Here is an 18,286-nt window from a genome sequence, read left to right on the forward strand (position 1 = left end):
ACAGGATTGAAATCACGAAGGAAAAAGCACCTGCTGAAAAATGTCGAAATCTCCGGTTTTCGTTTTTTGGCTGTAACTTTTGATGCGTTGATCGCAGCGTATTGAAACTGCGCTTAATCGATTTCTCTCGCAAAATTACGTCGGAATAGTGCATCAAAGAATTTATTACAGCACTTTTCAAAATCTCGAAATTTTTCGCCAAAAATACAAAGGGGTTTAATGGTTTTAATGGTTTATTTCATCTTTTTCATGACAATATTGGAAAACATCATTGCAAAATTATAAATAAAGAAAGTCTTAATTCCTAAACCTTAGCCTAGTTCTATATTACTATTTAAGATCTAGGGATAAAAAATTAGAACAGAGAATAGAACAGAGAAAGACGACGAAGACAATGTCAGAAAAGAGCGGAAAAGAAAAGAACAGAAAAGAAAAGAAAACAGAATAAAGCTAAGAAAGCAGCAACAAAGAAACGTGCGAAACGGGAAGTGGGGAAGACTAGATGACGAGTCGCCATCAAGAGCGGATCTCTTCCGTCCGGAAGAGATGCTGATGTAGATCGCGTTCAAAAACTGCAAGCGTCGAGACAGACCCTGAGTTCGGTAGGTAGAAAGTTCCAGTGTCGAGCGCCTCTGACCGTCAGGGAGTGACGAAAAGCCTCAGAATGCGGGTTGGCCTTACTTTTTTGCCTATTTCTCTTTCCTGACCAACAGGAGAGAAATGGCGAGTAAAATTCTTCGTTTTTCGGCTGTAACTTGTCATCAGTTGATCGCAACACATTGGGACTGCGCTTAATCGATGTCTCTCCCAAAATTACGTCGATATAGTGCAACAATGAACTGATTCCAGCATTTTTGAAAATCTTTCAAATTTTCACCAACAATTGATATGTATTATCTTACTCTTCCTGCAACTCTTCGAGCTAAGAACCTTTGCCGTCAGTAATGAGTTAAGCGCTTATAACGAGATTAATTATACACCAAAGTATTCAGAAGGACATTAAAATCATACCAGAACCGACAGCCGGACGAAAACAAAAAAATGATTCTCTATTCATTCATTCCAATTCATGTTACTTCAAATCGTAATAATCCAATCTCACTCATATCGTTTTCTGCAGTGGTGCATTGCACCTGTACGCTGGCCAGAACGAAAAACACTTTCAATGTAAAATAATAATTATCTCATATATACTCTTCCACTTTGTCTCTCCTCCACTCACTGTCTCGGTCTCATCGTACCCTACACCATACAACCGACAAGTGACGTGAAATCGAAAATCAATTCGTATTTATAAGCCAGGTATTTGTTTCTAACTCAAAATCCGAAAAAAAACACCTCCGAAGAATGTTTTAATTTGCCATCCCATTCTCACGCCTCGAAAATTTTTCACCCCCGAATAGATAGTCACTGATCTTATCATAATAGTTGCATCGGAGTGAAAGAATTTTTGAATTTTCGCCTGTGAACTTTTGTTTAGTGAGATCTAACAACCAATTGCGACGGAGTGTTCATGCCCAACCTGACTCATTTACTGCATCTATGGACCTTGGAGTTGAAACGTCACTCAGGCAATCCAGTCACAATTTACGCACGAAAAATATCAACGGGAGTGATTGGAAGAACTGCTGCGATATTAGTTGTAACATAATTATCAAGTGGTTGTACTATTGAAAAGAAAATATTCCGATATCGTGTTGCACTGATTAAATTGCCGTATATAAACCGAGCGGGCACCATTGTTTCATCATTTACAGGTTAAATGGTGAAAATGACTCAAATCAATGAAGGGAAGATAAGGCAGTGCTTAACGAAAGTAAATGACATTCATCGTTCGTAGATCAACGGCCTCCAATAATCACTAACTTTTCATTGCTTTCAAATCATCTGGAAGTACAGTTCGAAGTACATTCCTGAAGTTTTGGCCCATGACCTTATGCTGCGTCGATTCAGACGTTAACTCATACTGCATGAGTTTCATAAACTTGACCACTCATGCTAATCCGATTTAAAGATGTGGAAATTCATTCAACAAAGAAATTCTTGAACAGCATGCTTAAGCTTTGAAAATTTATTGTTTTTTACTTCGTCTTTTGCAGTATCAACATCCAGACCTCACCTATCGCGATGTCGTCAGTGTCCTAAGCCAATATTTTGCTCTGCAGTATAGAGTAGAGCCGTATGGTACGCAGTTTCCAATACGTTCAAATTTATTTCCAATTGTATTGAGTAATTGATCTCTTTGATTTTGCTAAACAAGTTTGACTTTCAGCAGATTTGTACAGTTCTGAATTCTGCTGAGTATCTCTAATCCTAATAAATAATTTAATGTTTGATCATTTTAATAACATGCAATATATTGTCATTAATATTTTTCAACATTTATCATTCAATTTCACAGTATTCACCGATGGGACGCGCAAAGAATTATTCAGCTTACAAGGAACGATACCAGTTACTTACAAAGGTATAATTTTACAATATCCTTACGTATAGAAAGCTATTTTATCGTTGTCACGTAACAAATTTATAGTCACTGTTCATTTTTTCCCATAGGAAATGTCTACAACATTCCCATTTGCGTATGGTTGATGGACACCCATCCCAACAACGCACCAATATGTTACGTCAAACCTACAGCAGACATGAATATTAAGGTCAGCATGTTTGTGGATCACAATGGAAAAATTTACCTTCCTTATCTTCATGAATGGGTCCCTGTAAGTAAAAATTGTATTTACTTAATTATTCTTTGTTTCACATTAGCAGCAGAGTATCTAAAATTGTGCAAAATACAAACAACTTGTCTGTTGTAGCAAAAATCAGATTTGTTAAGCTTGATTCAAGTGATGAGAATAACCTTTGGAGACCAGCCACCAGTTTATGCTAAACCGAAGAACGACAATCAGACTTCTTCAACGCCATATCCTGTACAGTGTAAGTTACTATAAAAACTTAATATCCAATCGCATTATTGTTCGGTTGTAAAAGAAATACCTGACCTTTGCTATTCATTAAATTTTATTAATCTTTCTTATGATATTGTAGCTTTCATGCCAGTTCCCGGTGGTGGTGGAACATCTGCGAGTGGTTTCCCACCTTATCCTACGGGTTCACAGTACGGAACTGGCAGTAACGTTTATCCACCTTATCCAACATCTGGAACACCTGGAATACCGTATCCTGGGTACAGTCCATATCCAGGTAGCACGAGTTACGGGGGAGCCGTGTACCCTGGTTCTTACCCACCGCCATATCCACCAGTCACACAGCCAGTACGTTATACGAATTCTTATTGAAGTTGAATTAGCATCAGCTAATTTTATCAGCAAATATTTATACACTGATGCTTAATTGGTCGGAAATAATATCTCTCTACTTCAAAACTTTTAATACTTCAGTCGCCAAGGGTGCCTGGAAATTCTAACAACACAGATACGATATCGGAAGAACATATCAGAGAATCACTGTTATCCGCTGTTGGTGATAAGTTGAGACGCCGTTTACGTGAACAGTTATCTCAGGGAGAAGCAGAACTGGAAACTCTGCGTCGCACCGAGCAAGAACTAGCGAGCGGATCAGCACGGTTAGAGGAATTGCTCAACAAGTTGAATCGGGAGAAATCCGAACTTGAGAAAAATATAAATATACTCGAGGAAAAAGAGAGTGAATTAGAAAGGGAAATTAGTAAACTTTCTGACAATCAAACTATCGATGTTGACGAAGCAGTGACAACAATTGCTCCCTTGTACAAACAGTATGTTATTTCATTTGTTCTTACGACTATGTACCATATACAGTTGCTGCAAATTAAAATGAGTATTTTTTGTTTAATCAAGGATGCTGAATGCCTTTGCGGAGGAAGCTGCTATCGAAGATGCGATTTATTATCTTGGAGAAGGTCTGCGCGGAGGAATCATTGATTTAGAAGCATTTTTGAAGCAAGTTCGACAGCTTTCACGTCGGCAATTTATGCTCCGAGCACTAATGTTGCGTTGCAGACAGAAGGCTGGTCTGGCAGGTTGAATAGAAATTGATTTTGGTGCTGAGATGATGAACAGTTGGCTTTAAAATGTAATTAATTATACCTACACAAGTTATTTCAATATATGCGAACAAAGATTTATTTACCACGTACAATGTATATTAAATAAAAAAAAAAATTATCGATATACCATTGAATGAATAGAAATGATAAGTAATAACTCTGTAATAAAATAAAGTCCTTACGAAACGATCATAACGCACATTTCAAACAAAGATTCATGATTCTTTCAATTTCTCAGTCGACATGTATTTGAGAATAAAATTTGCAAACTATATATTTACATTTAGTATGAATATGTACAGTGTTGTATTTTGTTTTTATTACATAGTTTATTTTCTTTCTCTTTTTTTTTTGTCAAAAACAGAATTGAGGAACACTGTACAAGGTTTAAAGAGTCTGTGCCATAACACACAGTGGAATCTATTTTACCATATTTATTATAAATATTTAGAAAAAAGACTTCGGTTCAATGGAATATTACCAGATGTATAGCACGGCTCCTTGAAGTCACAAGAATCACATGCAAGTCAGTGTTCAACCTGTAGAAATTTGAATATGTCTGGTGTAGCAAAATGGGTTGTGATCCATGACTGAAAGTAAATGCACATCAGGAATAAAATATTCATATCTTCCTGTGTATGGTCAAGAACCTAATTATTCTGTTAATAATTACCTAAACATAAATTCCGACCCAAAGCAGTAGAAACAGTACACCGAAACCGGAGAATATTGCAGCTACTAAGGAGACCAGCAATTCCTTGAATATGTCTCTGGTAAACTTGGTGCTGGTTACTTCGTAGACGAAAAACCACGCGGTAAAGAATATACCGATTCCTAACAGGACTACAGCCAAATGTGGAAACACAGCTGGGTTTATCGGTGAGACGTACCTCGTCATGGACTCGATTTCAATCTGCAAAATTTTACGAGTTAATATGAAATAAAGAATAACCAAAAGAACGGGAGAAGCGATTAGAAGTACTAATGGACAGTTCAACCTCTTGGTTATTCGCAGTCGCCATACGGAAAAAATTTAGTTTTCCATTTTTCTCATCGTGAATGTTAGAAAAACACATAATATTTAAATTAGATGTACTATTAGCTTTGCGATACAAGGATGTACCTAATAATACCAAATTATATTCTTACCATTTTAGTGGATATATATTTTGACGTGGCCTACCGGTAGTACTGGGCAATGGGCATGTAGCGTGTACCAATGGTTGACTTGATAGTAGATGGTCTTGTGGACCCTTAGACTGACTTGGACTGTGGATGACGTTAATTTATCGAGGCCTTTTAGACAGTCGGTAATTAAAATTACAGGTTTTCAAACATGTCGAAAAATGAAAATCCTATTAAAAATAATAATCTTCGTATGAGTTCATTATTTAATCCAAGCATAGCATTTGACAATTTTTATATGTTTGTTGTCAACGTGACACTGTAATCCGATTTACCTCCATTTTTTACAAAAATACGTACATATGTCGCGCGCAGTATTCTGCCTTACCGACTTTCCATGTCGTTGCGCTCAGAATCATGGAGCAGGCACTATTTACCACGCCGCGCATGTAATACTTGATAACGTTGACAGTCCTTAATACGTGCTAGGCAGTGTTTTACATTCGTGATCACCACAGCGGGTCTGGGTACTCATATCCCTTTGCCATGCCTTTGCCATAGAACGCGGCGTAACCGTTTTGAGAGCGTGTAATCTCAGAAGCCGGCGTGTAAGCCGGTGTGCAGCAAAGAACGCAATCTTCGCGGCCGGGATGTGCAGAGGTGTGCAACAAAGAGAAATATATAAAGGCCTCCCCCTCACTAGCGCCGTCGGCAATATTTTGAGGTGACGGTTTTCGAGACGGAGTTCTCAGGCCTGTGTAAAAGACCGTGGTGGGGAGTATAAGGCAACCGGACTACCACTTATCCTTAAACCGTGGTGATCACTGACGTCACTGACGTACTTATTTTCTCACACACACTCGCAACGACACTCGATTAGTCGTATTATAGCGAAACACGCGTACGACTTGCAAGAAGAAGGAAAGTTGACGCAATCTCGTGTTGATCTGTATGATTGCACTTTTGCTTGAAGATTTTGCAAAGCAATTGAAGTAAGTAATAACCTTTTACACTGCTATTTTAATCGATACAAATTTCGCATACATACTTGATAACCGCGTTTATATTTGTAACATTGAATTATTTAATAGTCATGTTAAATTAATCAAGGTCGAACAGTGACGTATTGGATACATATATACATATGCGCTATATTTGAAGATTTTCTAACTAGAAAAATAGGATATTTCTTCGATTCGCTTCAGACATCATCTGCAGCCTAACACTGTGTTCAGGTCTATGGCATGTAAATTTGTTAATTAGGTCATCTATATTTGGACCCTAGCTTACGAGGCCCTAGTATCTAGCTGCACAAAGCATAATATCGGAAATTATTCTATAACGTCTTATTTATCAGCAGCTAAATTGACCAAAATGAATAAGAATGGGCCGCCGCCTCCATACGAACCACCGCCGACTGCACCGCCTACCTATTCTCAAAGTGTGGGAGGTGTGCCACCTGCCAGTCCTTATACACCGATACAATCGTGTGAGTAAATAATGTAACCTCGATGCTACTATTAGGAATGACCTCAAAATTATTATTATAACTTCATCTGTGCATTTCAAATGCCACTAAAGTAACGCGCCTTGTTCATCTGTGAGGATTAACGATAGGATATCTCATATGTCTCCTCTCTTCTCAACTACTTGCAAACTTACAATACTTTAATGTTGAAATTACTTAAACATCAATTGTGATGATCGAATGTCACAAAGAAGTTTAAACACGCTTGATTCTTGGTTATAACATCTTGTGGTATGTTTTCCTTTCACAGTTGCAGGAGGTCCAACTATAGTTACAACAGTTGTACCGGTTGGACCACATCCGACCCATATGATATGCCCTCAATGTGGAACTGAGATCGATACAGCTACCAAAACAGAACCTGGAATGATTGCATATATTTCTGGAGTCATTATTGCACTGCTTGGGTATGTTATCTTTTCTTCAAATGGTTTCTAAATGTCATGACAATTCTTGTATTCATAATGAAGGGTTACTGCTACCTACGAACATCTGAAGTTTTCTCGATCTGCAACATCCAAATTCAATTGAATTTTAACATAGTACATGATTATGATCAATGATTACGTATTCGTTTCATGGATATTAGTTCTATGGGTAGAAGCTACTAACATTAATGGAGCTTAACACAAAAGACCTGAGTAACAAACCCTGTTTTTTAACGATGATCTCATTGTTTTATAGATGCTGGTTAGGCTGCTGTCTAATTCCGTGCTGCATCGATGAATGCATGGATGTTCATCACAGCTGTCCACAGTGCAAGGCATACTTAGGTCGCCATCGAAGATAAACGATCTAAAGAAAAATGAAATTCAAATCGCTGCATTTCGAAAGGGTATATATAATATAACATGAGTAAAATAAAAACATGAAGGTCAAATATCCAAGCATGGTAGCTAAAAGTACTGCCGCAGTTTGCAGCACATATAGAACTGTTTCACAGCTACATATCTACAAGAGGGTGGCGACTGACCGGGAAATCCGGGAATAGTCAATTTTATTCTAGCAAAATTGTCGCGACCCTGTATAATTCATAGCAGCTTGTAACAATATATCTAATACGTTCAGTCAAAAAAGTGAAATTTGAACATATATGATTCGCACTTAAATATTATTATACAAAGTGGTTGTAGAATTTGAACAATTCTAATTGGGTAAGCTATTTTTGGTTGCTATAGATATATTAAAGGCAGCTTTTTTTTAAGCAATTATTTGCAAAAGTTACCTAACCTCGCTTATTTAAATATGAAATTAAAATAAATTAGGTCAGTAGCTTTACGTACAAAATAGTAACATATTTTATTTTTACATTATGTCGCCCTTCTTGCTGCTCGTTTAATGGGCTTTTAAATAAGAGTTCGTTAATTTGGCGCTATTATCTAATACTAACATTGATGTTGGGCTTGATAAATGCAATTAACGAACTGCATCGTTACGTGTTAATTATGATGATCCACTCAAAAAACTGCAAACTCTACATTTCCTCGCGATTGTTATTTTTATGCCATTAGGCAAATTTTTCTCTCACATTATAGATGATTACTTCTTTTTATCCCATTGTATTACCAATAAGCAATACATTAGTAATACATGTATCGGGTCACTGACTGTCTATTTTTCAATCACTTGAATGCTATAATTTTATTGTATGCACACAGAGAATAATACATATCTGATGTAATATAGCCAATATACCTAATATAGGAGAATTATTTTGCTACATTACACAATTTTTTTTTTAATTGATTCACTAAAGATAAAAGCGAAACTAATTACAATATTGAAATATATTCTTCTACAAATCTACTATGTCAATTACGTTATATTTCCGTAAATGTGCCATTTTTCACCTACACAAATGTTGGGCTTTATCTCATTCCATGATGAAAAAAAGAAAAAGAACCCAACGAGTCAGACGCTGTGGCTAATAAGGCTGGATGATAGTACATTAAATTTTGTATTACTTTGATACCTCTCACCATTTTTTCTGAAACAGTGGTGGACGTTTATGTATAGTATGTATGTACGTATACATACACGCACTGCTATTTTTCTGCGTTGATTCGTTAAATCGAACAAGAGAAGTATAAAGAAACAGTGGTTTTATTTTGCGCAGAATTTTCATTTTATTGTAATGTCGAAAGTAAACCAAACAAGTATTTCGTACGAAATGCATAAACGTGAGTGCCTTTCAAGCGAAAACTGTCTCTTTAATATTATAATCATGGACAATGTAGTTAAGTGATTTCTACATTTCTAAATAACAATTTGAAAGTGTTCAGTGGAGCACAAACTCGAAACGCTATCCACGTCTTATTTAACATTACCGCAAAGAAGCAAAGGATACAGCGATATTTTACGTAAGGTATATTACGATATGAGGATAACAGACGCAAATTGCATTGTCCATTTCTAACGTGTATTTATCCATTTTACACTAATAACACTTAAATTGTTATTATTTTTTGTAAAAACGTTAATACAAAGAAAAATATATATATATATAAATTATATATACATATACTTAGTGTACTTAATAAACCAATCCTCAATATACGTATATTTTTGTGTACCCGCTGAAATTTCTCTTTGAAAAAATGTACATACGCCCACACGCATTTAACAATTTACTTTAAATTGTATCGAGAAAATATAAATCCAATTTACCGCGTGGAACAGAATAATTGAATAGATTGAACAATAAAAATATGTGGGCGGAATACAAACGTGTGATTTGCTGAAAATGCATTCATAATCTATCCACTGTTTCGCGTCAATGGCTCGTGTCAGTCCGTGTATGGAATTCAAATGATTACCCTTTCTTACCGATGGCGATGACACATGCAACGTAGCTTGTCAGAAATCGCTGTTTTATCTAGCACATAATATTGTTATGCATACTTGACGGAGCAGCGGTTCAATATTATTTGAATTAACGGTAATTATCCAACAACAATATATTTCCCCTTTAATTCAGTTTATCATTTCGAATTCACCCGTTAAATATTTACGCCCAACAAGCACCGTATTCAAAACACAGAACCTCAATCGCTTCTAACCTAAATATCCTTGTAGGGGGGAAAATGACCCAACCCTAATTAAATCATTACTCCTGTCACATTGCTTCATACGGTATTCAAGAGATTGTCAACATTATGATATCTTAATATTTCTCTCGGTCAACCACCGCTCAAAATCTTTATCACAAAGGTTCATATTTTTTTTTAGTTCACTCTACAAAATTCAACGATGTCAGGCCCGCCGCCTCCTCCACCTCCAATGATGAAGTTACCAGTCTCATCGGATTCTGGTGGCGACCAAGGCAGAAATATGCTCTTACAATCAATACGAGCTGGCAAACCATTAAAAAAAACCGTTACCGTCGACAAAAGTGCTCCAGCTATTGCAGGTATCGTATAAACTACTCACAGATTTGCATTCATTCTGAGTGAATCTTGTAAATTCCATCACCCATCACACTTAATCGGGGGCAAACCAACAACAGTTAATGCAAGGCATTGAGACACCTCAGGTCTATTTCGTGTGATGCTCTTTCTATATCTGGTAGCAAATAGAACTCTCGCATTGTGATGTCTGTACAAATATATGGCACATCTTGTTTTGTGTTATTATATCACTCGTGAATCTACAAGTTATTATTTCAATCATTTTTAATATTTCCAAATCCTATTTATTTGCTTGGAGAATTTGATGTTGTTTTATTTTCAGGAAAAATTCGAGGCGAGTCCTCTAGCATTTCATCATCTGCTGGTGGAAATAATAACAACTCCAGCTCTAACGGCAGTAGTATTAATAATAATAGTAACACTGGTCCAATCGGTCTTGGCGGATTATTCGCTGGTGGTATGCCCAAGTTGAAACCGACTGGCCTGCGTGGAAACGTTACAGAACGAGGAAATGTTACAGAACGTGATAATGTCAGCACCAATATTACACACAGTAGTAATGCGAACACAAATACCAAAAGGGGTCCGCCACCCATTCCTCCACCAGCTACACAGAAACCCCAAATTCTCCAGGTATAACCTATTTTAGTTTTGGTTCGTTGTTTGGATGGTAGAATTCTAATTTAGTAAAGATTTTTTTGATCAGATAATTTTTCAGTGACCTATCTGAAACAAAAAACTATCATCAATAGGCATTAAAATGAATCAAACCTTCACATTACAGAGTGTATCTGATTCGGCTTTAACGAATTCAGAGCAATCAAGAGGGTTTGGAAAGCCAACATTAGTTCCAAAACCGCCTCCACCCTCATCTGTGGCGCCACAGAAACCGTCTCCGCCGCAATTTGCTGCCCCACAGAAGCCGTCTCCACCTCCGAAAAAGATTAATTTAAGCAGTCTTCATTCATCCAGCGGAGGTGTTACAAGAGCCCAAAGCATGCGAGTGCCTCGGACTCCTCCAGTTCTTGCACCAACCCTGTCTTCCCTTCATCAATCTCAAGATTGCTTGAACGATCCACATCCACCTCCACCTCCTAGGCCAACTCCTCGCCATTTAAGACCACCTATCACTAGACCACCACCACCTCCTCCCTCTAGAATAACAGCTGCACCGAGCATGCCTCCTCCCCCGCCGCCACCCATTCATCGATCTGGCAATTCGCATCAAAGACATGCTCCACCCCCTCCGTCTCCACCAACACCTCCTACAAGAGGTTCTTCGATGATGCGTAACGGCCAATCTTCAAGCTGGTTGGATTTTGAGACAAGATTCGCCGACACGTTTCATTCTGCCTCAACATTTCCACCTCCAGAACCTTTCAAGGGATTCCCAAAAGTCTACAACAGCAGAAACGGTGAGACCAGCCCCAGAAATTTCAGTCCTCAGTCTATCCTTGGCTTCAATCTTAGCCGTCATTCTTCAGAGTTTGATGCATGATTTGTCCTTTCATCTCTGGCTGCTAATCAGAATTACAATACCCTGCTGTTGACTAATCACTGGAGCTTGTATAACACTTTATATGTATATATAATTTATGCTACCAGCTTCATATGTATTCATTAGTATTCTATTCTTCGTTTTGCATGCTATTGCACAGACAGGTAAGGCAGGCAAATTTATTTACTACTCTTAGTGTTTAGACTCTCTCAACTAATCAAATAGCAAAATTCAAAATTGAATGTTTGTGATATTGCATTTGTAATAGAACTGTCCATATGCATGGTCCACAAAAATACGTATGGCTTGAGACAGAATTTTCTATTCATTATTCAATCGCTGATCTTAATGAAAGCAGAGAAAATACTTCTTTTTTTTTTTTATTAAAACTGCTAATATGCCGAATTGAAATTTTTCATCCAAGGGACAATCAATAATTCCTAAGATTTCATCCAGCGATCGCACTACACATATATGCAAAATTATGCCAGAAGATATGGTAGATTTAGCGTTTACTATAGTAAATGAACGATCAATGTATAGTCTTGATAATTATTGAACAGAAAAAATATTGTGCTCGAAAAAATGTTGTAAATATTTCGAGAACCACGAGTAGATTAAGGATGAAAAAAAAAACAAAGAAAATTAAACGTGCCTTACCTCTTTCGTCACAAATCTTTGTGGATTTGGGAACTATTAAGATATTATTTTATGAGAGAAAAACAAACCTAGTCTATTCTATTGAAATAACAATAAGATTTACAGCTTCGCGTTGCCATTACTATTCTTAGTATTAAACAGTTCATATTATCTATGCTACTGATTCTTTCAATGATAAATATTAGATGAAGCCATACAGTTCTATTTAATACACGCATTCCTGTACATTACACTAAACTACAAACAAGACAAAACTTGTACAATGAGAGAGTTTTTTAAAACTGCACTTTCTTCATGTTTAGAGTTACAATGATCAAGGATTAGTATTTGACTGATTTTTCTTTTGATACATTTCAGTTTTTGTGCATGGTAATATAATATTATTTGGTATCGGTAGATAAGAAAGAATATGGAAAACAAGTCCATACTATCACTATTTTAATTTTTACTACCGTTGTCTGATTTCACATCTCCACAGAAAAGTTTACAAGTAAGTAGCGAATCTGCAGTTTTCACTTTTAAGTTGTAAATAACTAATGGGTTCCAATTATTATCATAACATGCGACATATCTGATTCAATTAACACTTCCATTAATCTAGTTTTTACTCATTACATAGTGCATTCGGTATTTACATCTGATTTCTCAATTACCTGGAAATGCGACGCTTCTCTTTTCTCGCGATACGTTTCGAGGCGTTCTTCCCTCTTCTTGCAAAGTGTTTCGATCAGTAATCAGATGTTAATACCGAATGCAGCTTTATTCAAACAAAATAATTTTATAACACGCGACTAATAATTTCTCTAATACAAGGTATATGGAACTCGAATTTTTATTTCGGATATTTACTAGTGCATACGGCAAATTGGCTTCATTCAATGGACTGTAGTTAATACTTTAAAGAATTATAAATGTATAACTGTGTTAATAATCTTTACTAATTTAATTATATCGCACCTAACCGAACAACTGTTCTGTATTTAAAGAGCACATATATGTATATTTAACTCAATTGCATGCTGCATATACTGTTAAAATTAATTTGATGGGTATTTAGCTGTAATGGGTGTTTTGGAGGTTGATAAGGAAAAAAATATCTAAAGAATGAATCAATGAATCTATGTCGGGATATTGCAGCAGCTAAACAACAGGCTCCTGCTCCACCGCCAACAACCCCCAACACGATGCTTCAACTTAATTCAACTCATGGAGAAAGGCAGTGGCCACGTGATGCAGCCTCGTCCGCCTGTTAAATATTTCACTAAATATAGTCTTCCATACGTCTATTTCACCTAACAGTCGACAGTAAGATCTTTATGTACATTTTTTTTTTCATTTTTTATCTCCCAATATGATATTGTGTTATGGTCATTAGAAAGATACGGAATGTATTAATCAATAATAGACCATATTAAGTTAGAATCTGTATTATAGAGGGATAGAGGTAAGTGCGCTAAATGGAAATTCGAATTTTAGAATCGCACGTATATCAATGCTAAATGGTCGAAACTTATCTTGATATTTTTCACAAATTCATCAGCTATTTTAGTATTGTTGAAATTATTTATTTGAAAAAAAAAAAAAAAAAAAAAAAAAAACGCCGTTATTTACGTTTCAGTCAACTTAATAAAAATTAACTACAATGTTAGAAACTACTAAACTAATGCACTCTGTTGTCTAGTCACTAATCTGCACTACGTTGAATGAGCTCATGTTCATTAGTAAAGTTTTAAAAATTGAAAAAAACTTTGGAATACCAAATGATTAATCAATGATCTGTTAACTTTGATGCTCTAGTTCATTTCATTCCTAGTTTAAACCGTGCAATGTGAATATTTTACCTGTTTTTAATTGTGAACATTTTCTGCCAATATTTTAATTATAAAATCCTTGGGTAAGGCGGTTAAATTAGACGGACTGTTTTAGCAGAGTGATCAATAATTGATTTATTAAATTAGATGTACAGCAACGATAATATAATAAGTTTACTTTTTTAATTTACTTTTTTTTTTTTATATATTTTCCTTTTATATATTTCTCGTCGATAGCCAACCTACCCCGAATTCAGTATGAAATGTGACTGATTGCTTGTCCTGTCCACGTCACGAACCCATGATTCTTAATTACCCATGTATTACTTTCTTCGAATTCATTTACGGAATTTTCATAATCAAGTGTTGCTTTTTACACAGGTTCTATGCAGAACTGTTGTCTGTAATTCTGTTCATTTTATCACCAATGAAAAATAACTTCAACAACCAATGAGAAAGATTAATCACGGAATCGAAGATTGAAAAGTGCGTTGGTTTTTGGTTGGCACGAGTGATTAGTCGTGAAAATGGTCAACCAATCACGACTTTTGTGCCTCAAGTTCTTTTTCTATAATTCTGCGGTATTCATCGAAGCCACCTTCAATGCATCGCACACCACCATCACCGCACACCCATAGCTCGTGGCATACCATACGGATAAGACGTTCGTCATGCGATACCAATATAACGCCACCCTGGAAATTTCGATAAATGTTGTTAAATTTGATTTATGACGCATAAAACTAGCAATTTCGTTCACTTTTACAAATCATTGTAAACCGTACTTGATAAACCTCAAGTGCTTTCCCAAGAGCTTCGATAGACTCAATATCCAAATGATTTGTGGGCTCGTCAAGTACCAAGAAATTCGGCATTGCTGCGCACATCAGAGCCAGAGCCACTCTTGATTTCTGACCTCCGGACAGTGAGTTTATCGTTTGCAATGCCAAGTCTCCACTGACTCCAAAACTGCCCAACATTCGTCTATATTCTTCCATTGGTTTCCCTGATAAAAAACCAAATTTCCTTGGTCAACTTGGATTTTACACCTTACAACTCAGGTTTCCAACGATAGTCTTCAGTAACACGTACCTGGGAAGTGATTTTGTAGTAGTTCGACAGGACAGACACGCATATCTAGTTGGTCCACGTGATGTTGACTGAAATATCCAAATTTCAAGTTTCTATGAAGATGTACTGTGCCACGTGTCGGGCTTAATTTCCCTGTAATTATTTTGAGAAGCGTCGTCTTTCCCGCTCCGTTTTCTCCCACTATACAGATGCGCGACTGCAAAGTGGCTGTGAGATTTACACCAGTGAATAAGAAATCGGCATTGCTTCCGCTGCTGTCGTATCGGAACGAAACTTCGTTCAACTGGAGAATTGGAGGACTAAGGGCCTCCACTTCTGGGAAACGAAGCGTAACTTCTCCCTCTTTCTCCATTGGTTTCAACTCAGGTCTAAAAATTTTTGAAACCTCATTCAATATCCGATCTACTAACGAAAATATGAGCAAAAACAGTACAGCAAAGATTTGTTAGAAGAAAACATACAACTTCTCCAGCATCTTGATCTTGCTTTGAACACTGGATGCACGATTAGCATTATAACGAAAACGATCAATGAATTCTTGTACATGGGCTCTTTTAGCTTGTTGTGCCTCAAATTCTCTCTGTTGATTTCGCTCTCGTTCACCTTTTGTCCTTGCAAATTGATCATAATTTCCTCTATAAGCTTCAATTTTTTGTGCTTTAAGATACAGGATATCTGTCGGTACCTGTATTCAAAGGTGTCACAAAGGTTCATTAGTATAATTATAAAAATACGTTCCGTGCATTGAATCCTTTGATACATACTGTGTCCAAAAAATTTCGGTCGTGAGAAACGACCAAAAGAGTTGTGGGCCAGGATTGCAAATACTTCTCAAGCCAGAGAATGGCTTTTATGTCAAGCATGTTGGTGGGTTCGTCGAGGAGCAGAAGATCGGGTCTTGAGAATAGAGCCCTAGCCAAGGCCAAGCGCATGCGCCATCCACCAGAAAAAGATTTAGTGGGCCATGCCTGCCTCTCAACAGAGAAACCGAGACCCGAAAGAATGGCGCTTGCCTTCGCAGGAGCCTTATCTACTTCTGCTAACCTCATAGCTTCATAAACGCGCGCCAATTCTTCACCAATAGAATCTCCTCCCCCCTGATCCAGAGCTGACTGGAGGTCAGCTTCGCGGCTAAGCAGCTCACTGCGCTCATGGTCACATTCTAACACGGAATGTAGCGCTGACGTATCGTCACTCGCGACCTCTTGCTCTACATGAAGAACTCGTACATGTGTAGGAATCCGTAACTGTTTGCTGAGAACAATGGGGCAAAAATGTTGGTGATAAGTAATTTATGACTTACATGAAACAGTAATCCTATGGATTTTAGTAATTCGAGGAACTAAAATGAATGAGAAAAGATTTAGCAGCAAACATTTGAAGCTTGTTTTGATAGTAACTAATGAAGTCCAAACTTTTCCGAAGGTAATCAATCAGATAGAGTACCAGAAATTTTAATCGGACAAGTAAATCTTGTGAGTGTTTTCACATTATATCAAAGAATAATGGGTTTCAGGATACTTCCAAAATATCAGGGACCACTAGATGTTTTATTTTACCTGGATATCATTCTAAGCAGAGTTGTTTTTCCGAGACCATTCCTACCAACAAGACCATATCGCCTGCCAAATGCAAGCGTTAGATCAGCACCCTGCAGTAGGACTCGGTCGCCATACGCCACGTCAAAGTTCTCTATTCGGATATCCTGTGTTCTATTGACCCCACCTTTACCCTCCATTCGACTGTCTTTTTTACTGGTCATTTGACTAGCACTGGCAGTTTCCAACGCAACTGTCGCGTTGACATTTCGATTTACAGATCCTGAATCACCACCAACTCGTTTCTCAAGTTTTTGTTGCAGTTTTGCTTCTGCCTTTTCCAACTTTTTAGCATCCACTTTCTAAAACATGGAAATGTGGATGTTTTCCAATTCATTGGTAAAGAAGCACTGAGTTTGAATATATCCAGATGCACTATATATTCATAAAAATGCCCTAGCAAGAATCCATAGATCCATTCAAAACTATTAGAATATTTGAAAGATTTTCTTTTTTTACAAATTTATAAACAGTTGAGTGTAATTTTCAAAAAATTACCGATCCGTCATCCCTGGTTGTAACCCAAATACTTTTGATATCTTCAACTTGATCCTCAAGGGTTGCAGCCATTGCTCCTAAATTAACCGGAGCATTTAATACTTTGTTCACGCCATTGTTACGTTTGTCATTTCCAACATGTAATTCCCCATCTGGAGTCCCTTTCAACATTGCCAATAGTCTCCTGCATATTTTCCTGCAAGATGATCGAAATTATGATTTTGTCTCAGGGTTTATTCAAAATTTTACTGTCAGCGATATGAACCTTTTCTCAGATACTGAGACAACTAAATTGGAAAGGACCTCAGCTGTTTTTTTTGTCCAGATGAGCTTTTCATCTAATAGCAATTGGTGTCAAGAAATTTGAATGCAATATGCATTTAGCATTGAAATTTTTACAAAAAAATAGCTGGAAATCACTGACGATAAAATTCAAAAGTCACCCATAGTTTGACGTGGTTTGCACCGAGTTTAACGGAATATTTTACCGACCTAACCTCTTTCTCAGGCTTATCAGCTACCTCGTGCAAAACCTCACCAATAGCTTCGTAAACCTCGTCTCCATCCTCAAAGTCATCTCGAGAACTGTCAAGAATGCCTAAAAAATTTCAGCGTATTTAAATGAATGTGTAGATAGTAGAAATGATGTAAAATCGTTTTTAGGTTAACTTGGTAAACCATACCTTCGACATACTTATACAAATCGTCATCTATAGAGGGAAATTCAGTCCTGATATAATCGCCACAAGCAGCCATGGTGATCGGTTTATATTTCTTCCCCGCGTTGTCTTAATAAATTATTTAACTCTAACGTTATATCAAAAAACCGACAAAAGGGTAGCACCATCAAACTCGCGAACACATGTTCACGCCATTTTAAATTTTGGGACTGAGGAAAAATAGCCTCGCGTCAAACTACTTTTAAAGAATTATTGATTTCTATTTGGAATAAATTGCGCCAAGTATTTACGCATGAAATAAATTTTTTTCATACCGTAATTCCTTGACCGTACAACAGAAA

General features: G+C 36.9%; 5 protein-coding genes across 10 annotated transcripts; 3 read left to right on the forward strand and 2 right to left on the reverse strand.

Moving 5' to 3' along the window:
- Positions 1 to 1,540: 1,540 nt before the first annotated feature.
- LOC124176574 (tumor susceptibility gene 101 protein) lies at positions 1,541 to 4,238 on the forward strand. Its single transcript, XM_046558036.1, has 8 exons — positions 1,541 to 1,816; positions 2,100 to 2,184; positions 2,402 to 2,467; positions 2,557 to 2,720; positions 2,817 to 2,937; positions 3,049 to 3,275; positions 3,402 to 3,757; positions 3,840 to 4,238. Exons 1-8 carry the CDS (start codon positions 1,763 to 1,765, stop codon positions 4,024 to 4,026), a joined length of 1,260 nt encoding a protein of 419 aa, XP_046413992.1. The 5' UTR covers positions 1,541 to 1,762; the 3' UTR covers positions 4,027 to 4,238.
- On the reverse strand, positions 3,947 to 5,344 carry LOC124176580 (transmembrane protein 258). Of its 2 annotated transcripts, none has more exons than XM_046558051.1 (3): positions 5,198 to 5,344; positions 4,722 to 4,961; positions 3,947 to 4,587 (listed from the first exon to the last, which is right to left on the reverse strand). In XM_046558051.1, exons 1-2 carry the CDS (start codon positions 5,198 to 5,200, stop codon positions 4,722 to 4,724), a joined length of 243 nt encoding a protein of 80 aa, XP_046414007.1. In that variant the 5' UTR covers positions 5,201 to 5,344; the 3' UTR covers positions 3,947 to 4,587. The 2 variants fall into 2 exon arrangements, with proteins under 2 accessions (XP_046414007.1, XP_046414006.1); XM_046558050.1 differs by having other exon boundaries at positions 3,947 to 4,638; positions 5,198 to 5,343.
- A 639-nt stretch (positions 5,345 to 5,983) lies between these two features.
- Positions 5,984 to 9,212, forward strand: LOC124176579 (LITAF domain-containing protein). 2 transcript variants are annotated; one of them, XM_046558049.1, is made up of 4 exons: positions 5,984 to 6,165; positions 6,534 to 6,662; positions 6,952 to 7,108; positions 7,386 to 9,212. In XM_046558049.1, exons 2-4 carry the CDS (start codon positions 6,548 to 6,550, stop codon positions 7,489 to 7,491), a joined length of 378 nt encoding a protein of 125 aa, XP_046414005.1. In that variant the 5' UTR covers positions 5,984 to 6,165; positions 6,534 to 6,547; the 3' UTR covers positions 7,492 to 9,212. The 2 variants fall into 2 exon arrangements, with proteins under 2 accessions (XP_046414005.1, XP_046414004.1); XM_046558048.1 differs by having other exon boundaries at positions 5,985 to 6,165; positions 6,531 to 6,662.
- Positions 9,213 to 9,481: 269 nt separating this feature from the next.
- LOC124176575 (formin-like protein 3) lies at positions 9,482 to 14,263 on the forward strand. 3 transcript variants are annotated; one of them, XM_046558037.1, is made up of 5 exons: positions 9,482 to 9,639; positions 9,930 to 10,110; positions 10,431 to 10,741; positions 10,893 to 11,523; positions 13,404 to 14,263. In XM_046558037.1, exons 2-5 carry the CDS (start codon positions 9,951 to 9,953, stop codon positions 13,517 to 13,519), a joined length of 1,218 nt encoding a protein of 405 aa, XP_046413993.1. In that variant the 5' UTR covers positions 9,482 to 9,639; positions 9,930 to 9,950; the 3' UTR covers positions 13,520 to 14,263. The 3 variants fall into 3 exon arrangements, with proteins under 3 accessions (XP_046413993.1, XP_046413995.1, XP_046413994.1); XM_046558039.1 differs by having other exon boundaries at positions 13,407 to 14,263; XM_046558038.1 differs by lacking the exon at positions 9,482 to 9,639 and adding an exon at positions 9,744 to 9,833.
- LOC124176573 (ATP-binding cassette sub-family F member 3) lies at positions 14,238 to 18,156 on the reverse strand. Of its 2 annotated transcripts, XM_046558033.1 has the most exons (9): positions 17,949 to 18,156; positions 17,758 to 17,863; positions 17,266 to 17,461; positions 16,729 to 17,069; positions 15,934 to 16,423; positions 15,631 to 15,854; positions 15,170 to 15,537; positions 14,863 to 15,083; positions 14,238 to 14,772 (listed from the first exon to the last, which is right to left on the reverse strand). In XM_046558033.1, exons 1-9 carry the CDS (start codon positions 18,019 to 18,021, stop codon positions 14,617 to 14,619), a joined length of 2,175 nt encoding a protein of 724 aa, XP_046413989.1. In that variant the 5' UTR covers positions 18,022 to 18,156; the 3' UTR covers positions 14,238 to 14,616. The 2 variants fall into 2 exon arrangements, with proteins under 2 accessions (XP_046413989.1, XP_046413990.1); XM_046558034.1 differs by lacking the exon at positions 17,949 to 18,156 and having other exon boundaries at positions 17,763 to 17,863.
- Positions 18,157 to 18,286: the final 130 nt, after the last annotated feature.

This window comes from Neodiprion fabricii, chromosome 2 (assembly GCF_021155785.1).
Source record: "Neodiprion fabricii isolate iyNeoFabr1 chromosome 2, iyNeoFabr1.1, whole genome shotgun sequence".
Lineage (NCBI taxonomy): Eukaryota > Metazoa > Arthropoda > Insecta > Hymenoptera > Diprionidae > Neodiprion > Neodiprion fabricii.

Bases quoted from the DNA above. Each gene is read 5' to 3' on its own strand.
- LOC124176574 (XM_046558036.1), top strand. From the start codon at position 1,763: ATGGTGAAAATGACTCAAATCAATGAAGGGAAGATAAGGCAGTGCTTA. The intron at 2,721-2,816 runs GTAAGTAAAAAT...TGTCTGTTGTAG, and splicing joins ATCTTCATGAATGGGTCCCT to CAAAAATCAGATTTGTTAAG. The intron at 3,276-3,401 runs GTACGTTATACG...TTAATACTTCAG, and splicing joins ATCCACCAGTCACACAGCCA to TCGCCAAGGGTGCCTGGAAA.
- LOC124176579 (XM_046558049.1), top strand. From the start codon at position 6,548: ATGAATAAGAATGGGCCGCCGCCTCCATACGAACCACCGCCGACTGCA. The intron at 6,663-6,951 runs GTGAGTAAATAA...TTCCTTTCACAG, and splicing joins TTATACACCGATACAATCGT to TTGCAGGAGGTCCAACTATA. The intron at 7,109-7,385 runs GTATGTTATCTT...ATTGTTTTATAG, and splicing joins GTCATTATTGCACTGCTTGG to ATGCTGGTTAGGCTGCTGTC.
- LOC124176575 (XM_046558037.1), top strand. From the start codon at position 9,951: ATGTCAGGCCCGCCGCCTCCTCCACCTCCAATGATGAAGTTACCAGTC. The intron at 10,111-10,430 runs GTATCGTATAAA...TTTTATTTTCAG, and splicing joins AAGTGCTCCAGCTATTGCAG to GAAAAATTCGAGGCGAGTCC. The intron at 11,524-13,403 runs GTGAGACCAGCC...GGGATATTGCAG, and splicing joins AGTCTACAACAGCAGAAACG to CAGCTAAACAACAGGCTCCT.
- LOC124176573 (XM_046558033.1), bottom strand. From the start codon at position 18,021: ATGGCTGCTTGTGGCGATTATATCAGGACTGAATTTCCCTCTATAGAT. The intron at 15,855-15,933 runs GTATGTATCAAA...CTTTGAATACAG, and splicing joins ACCGAAATTTTTTGGACACA to GTACCGACAGATATCCTGTA. The intron at 15,084-15,169 runs GTACGTGTTACT...GTTTTTTATCAG, and splicing joins ACTACAAAATCACTTCCCAG to GGAAACCAATGGAAGAATAT.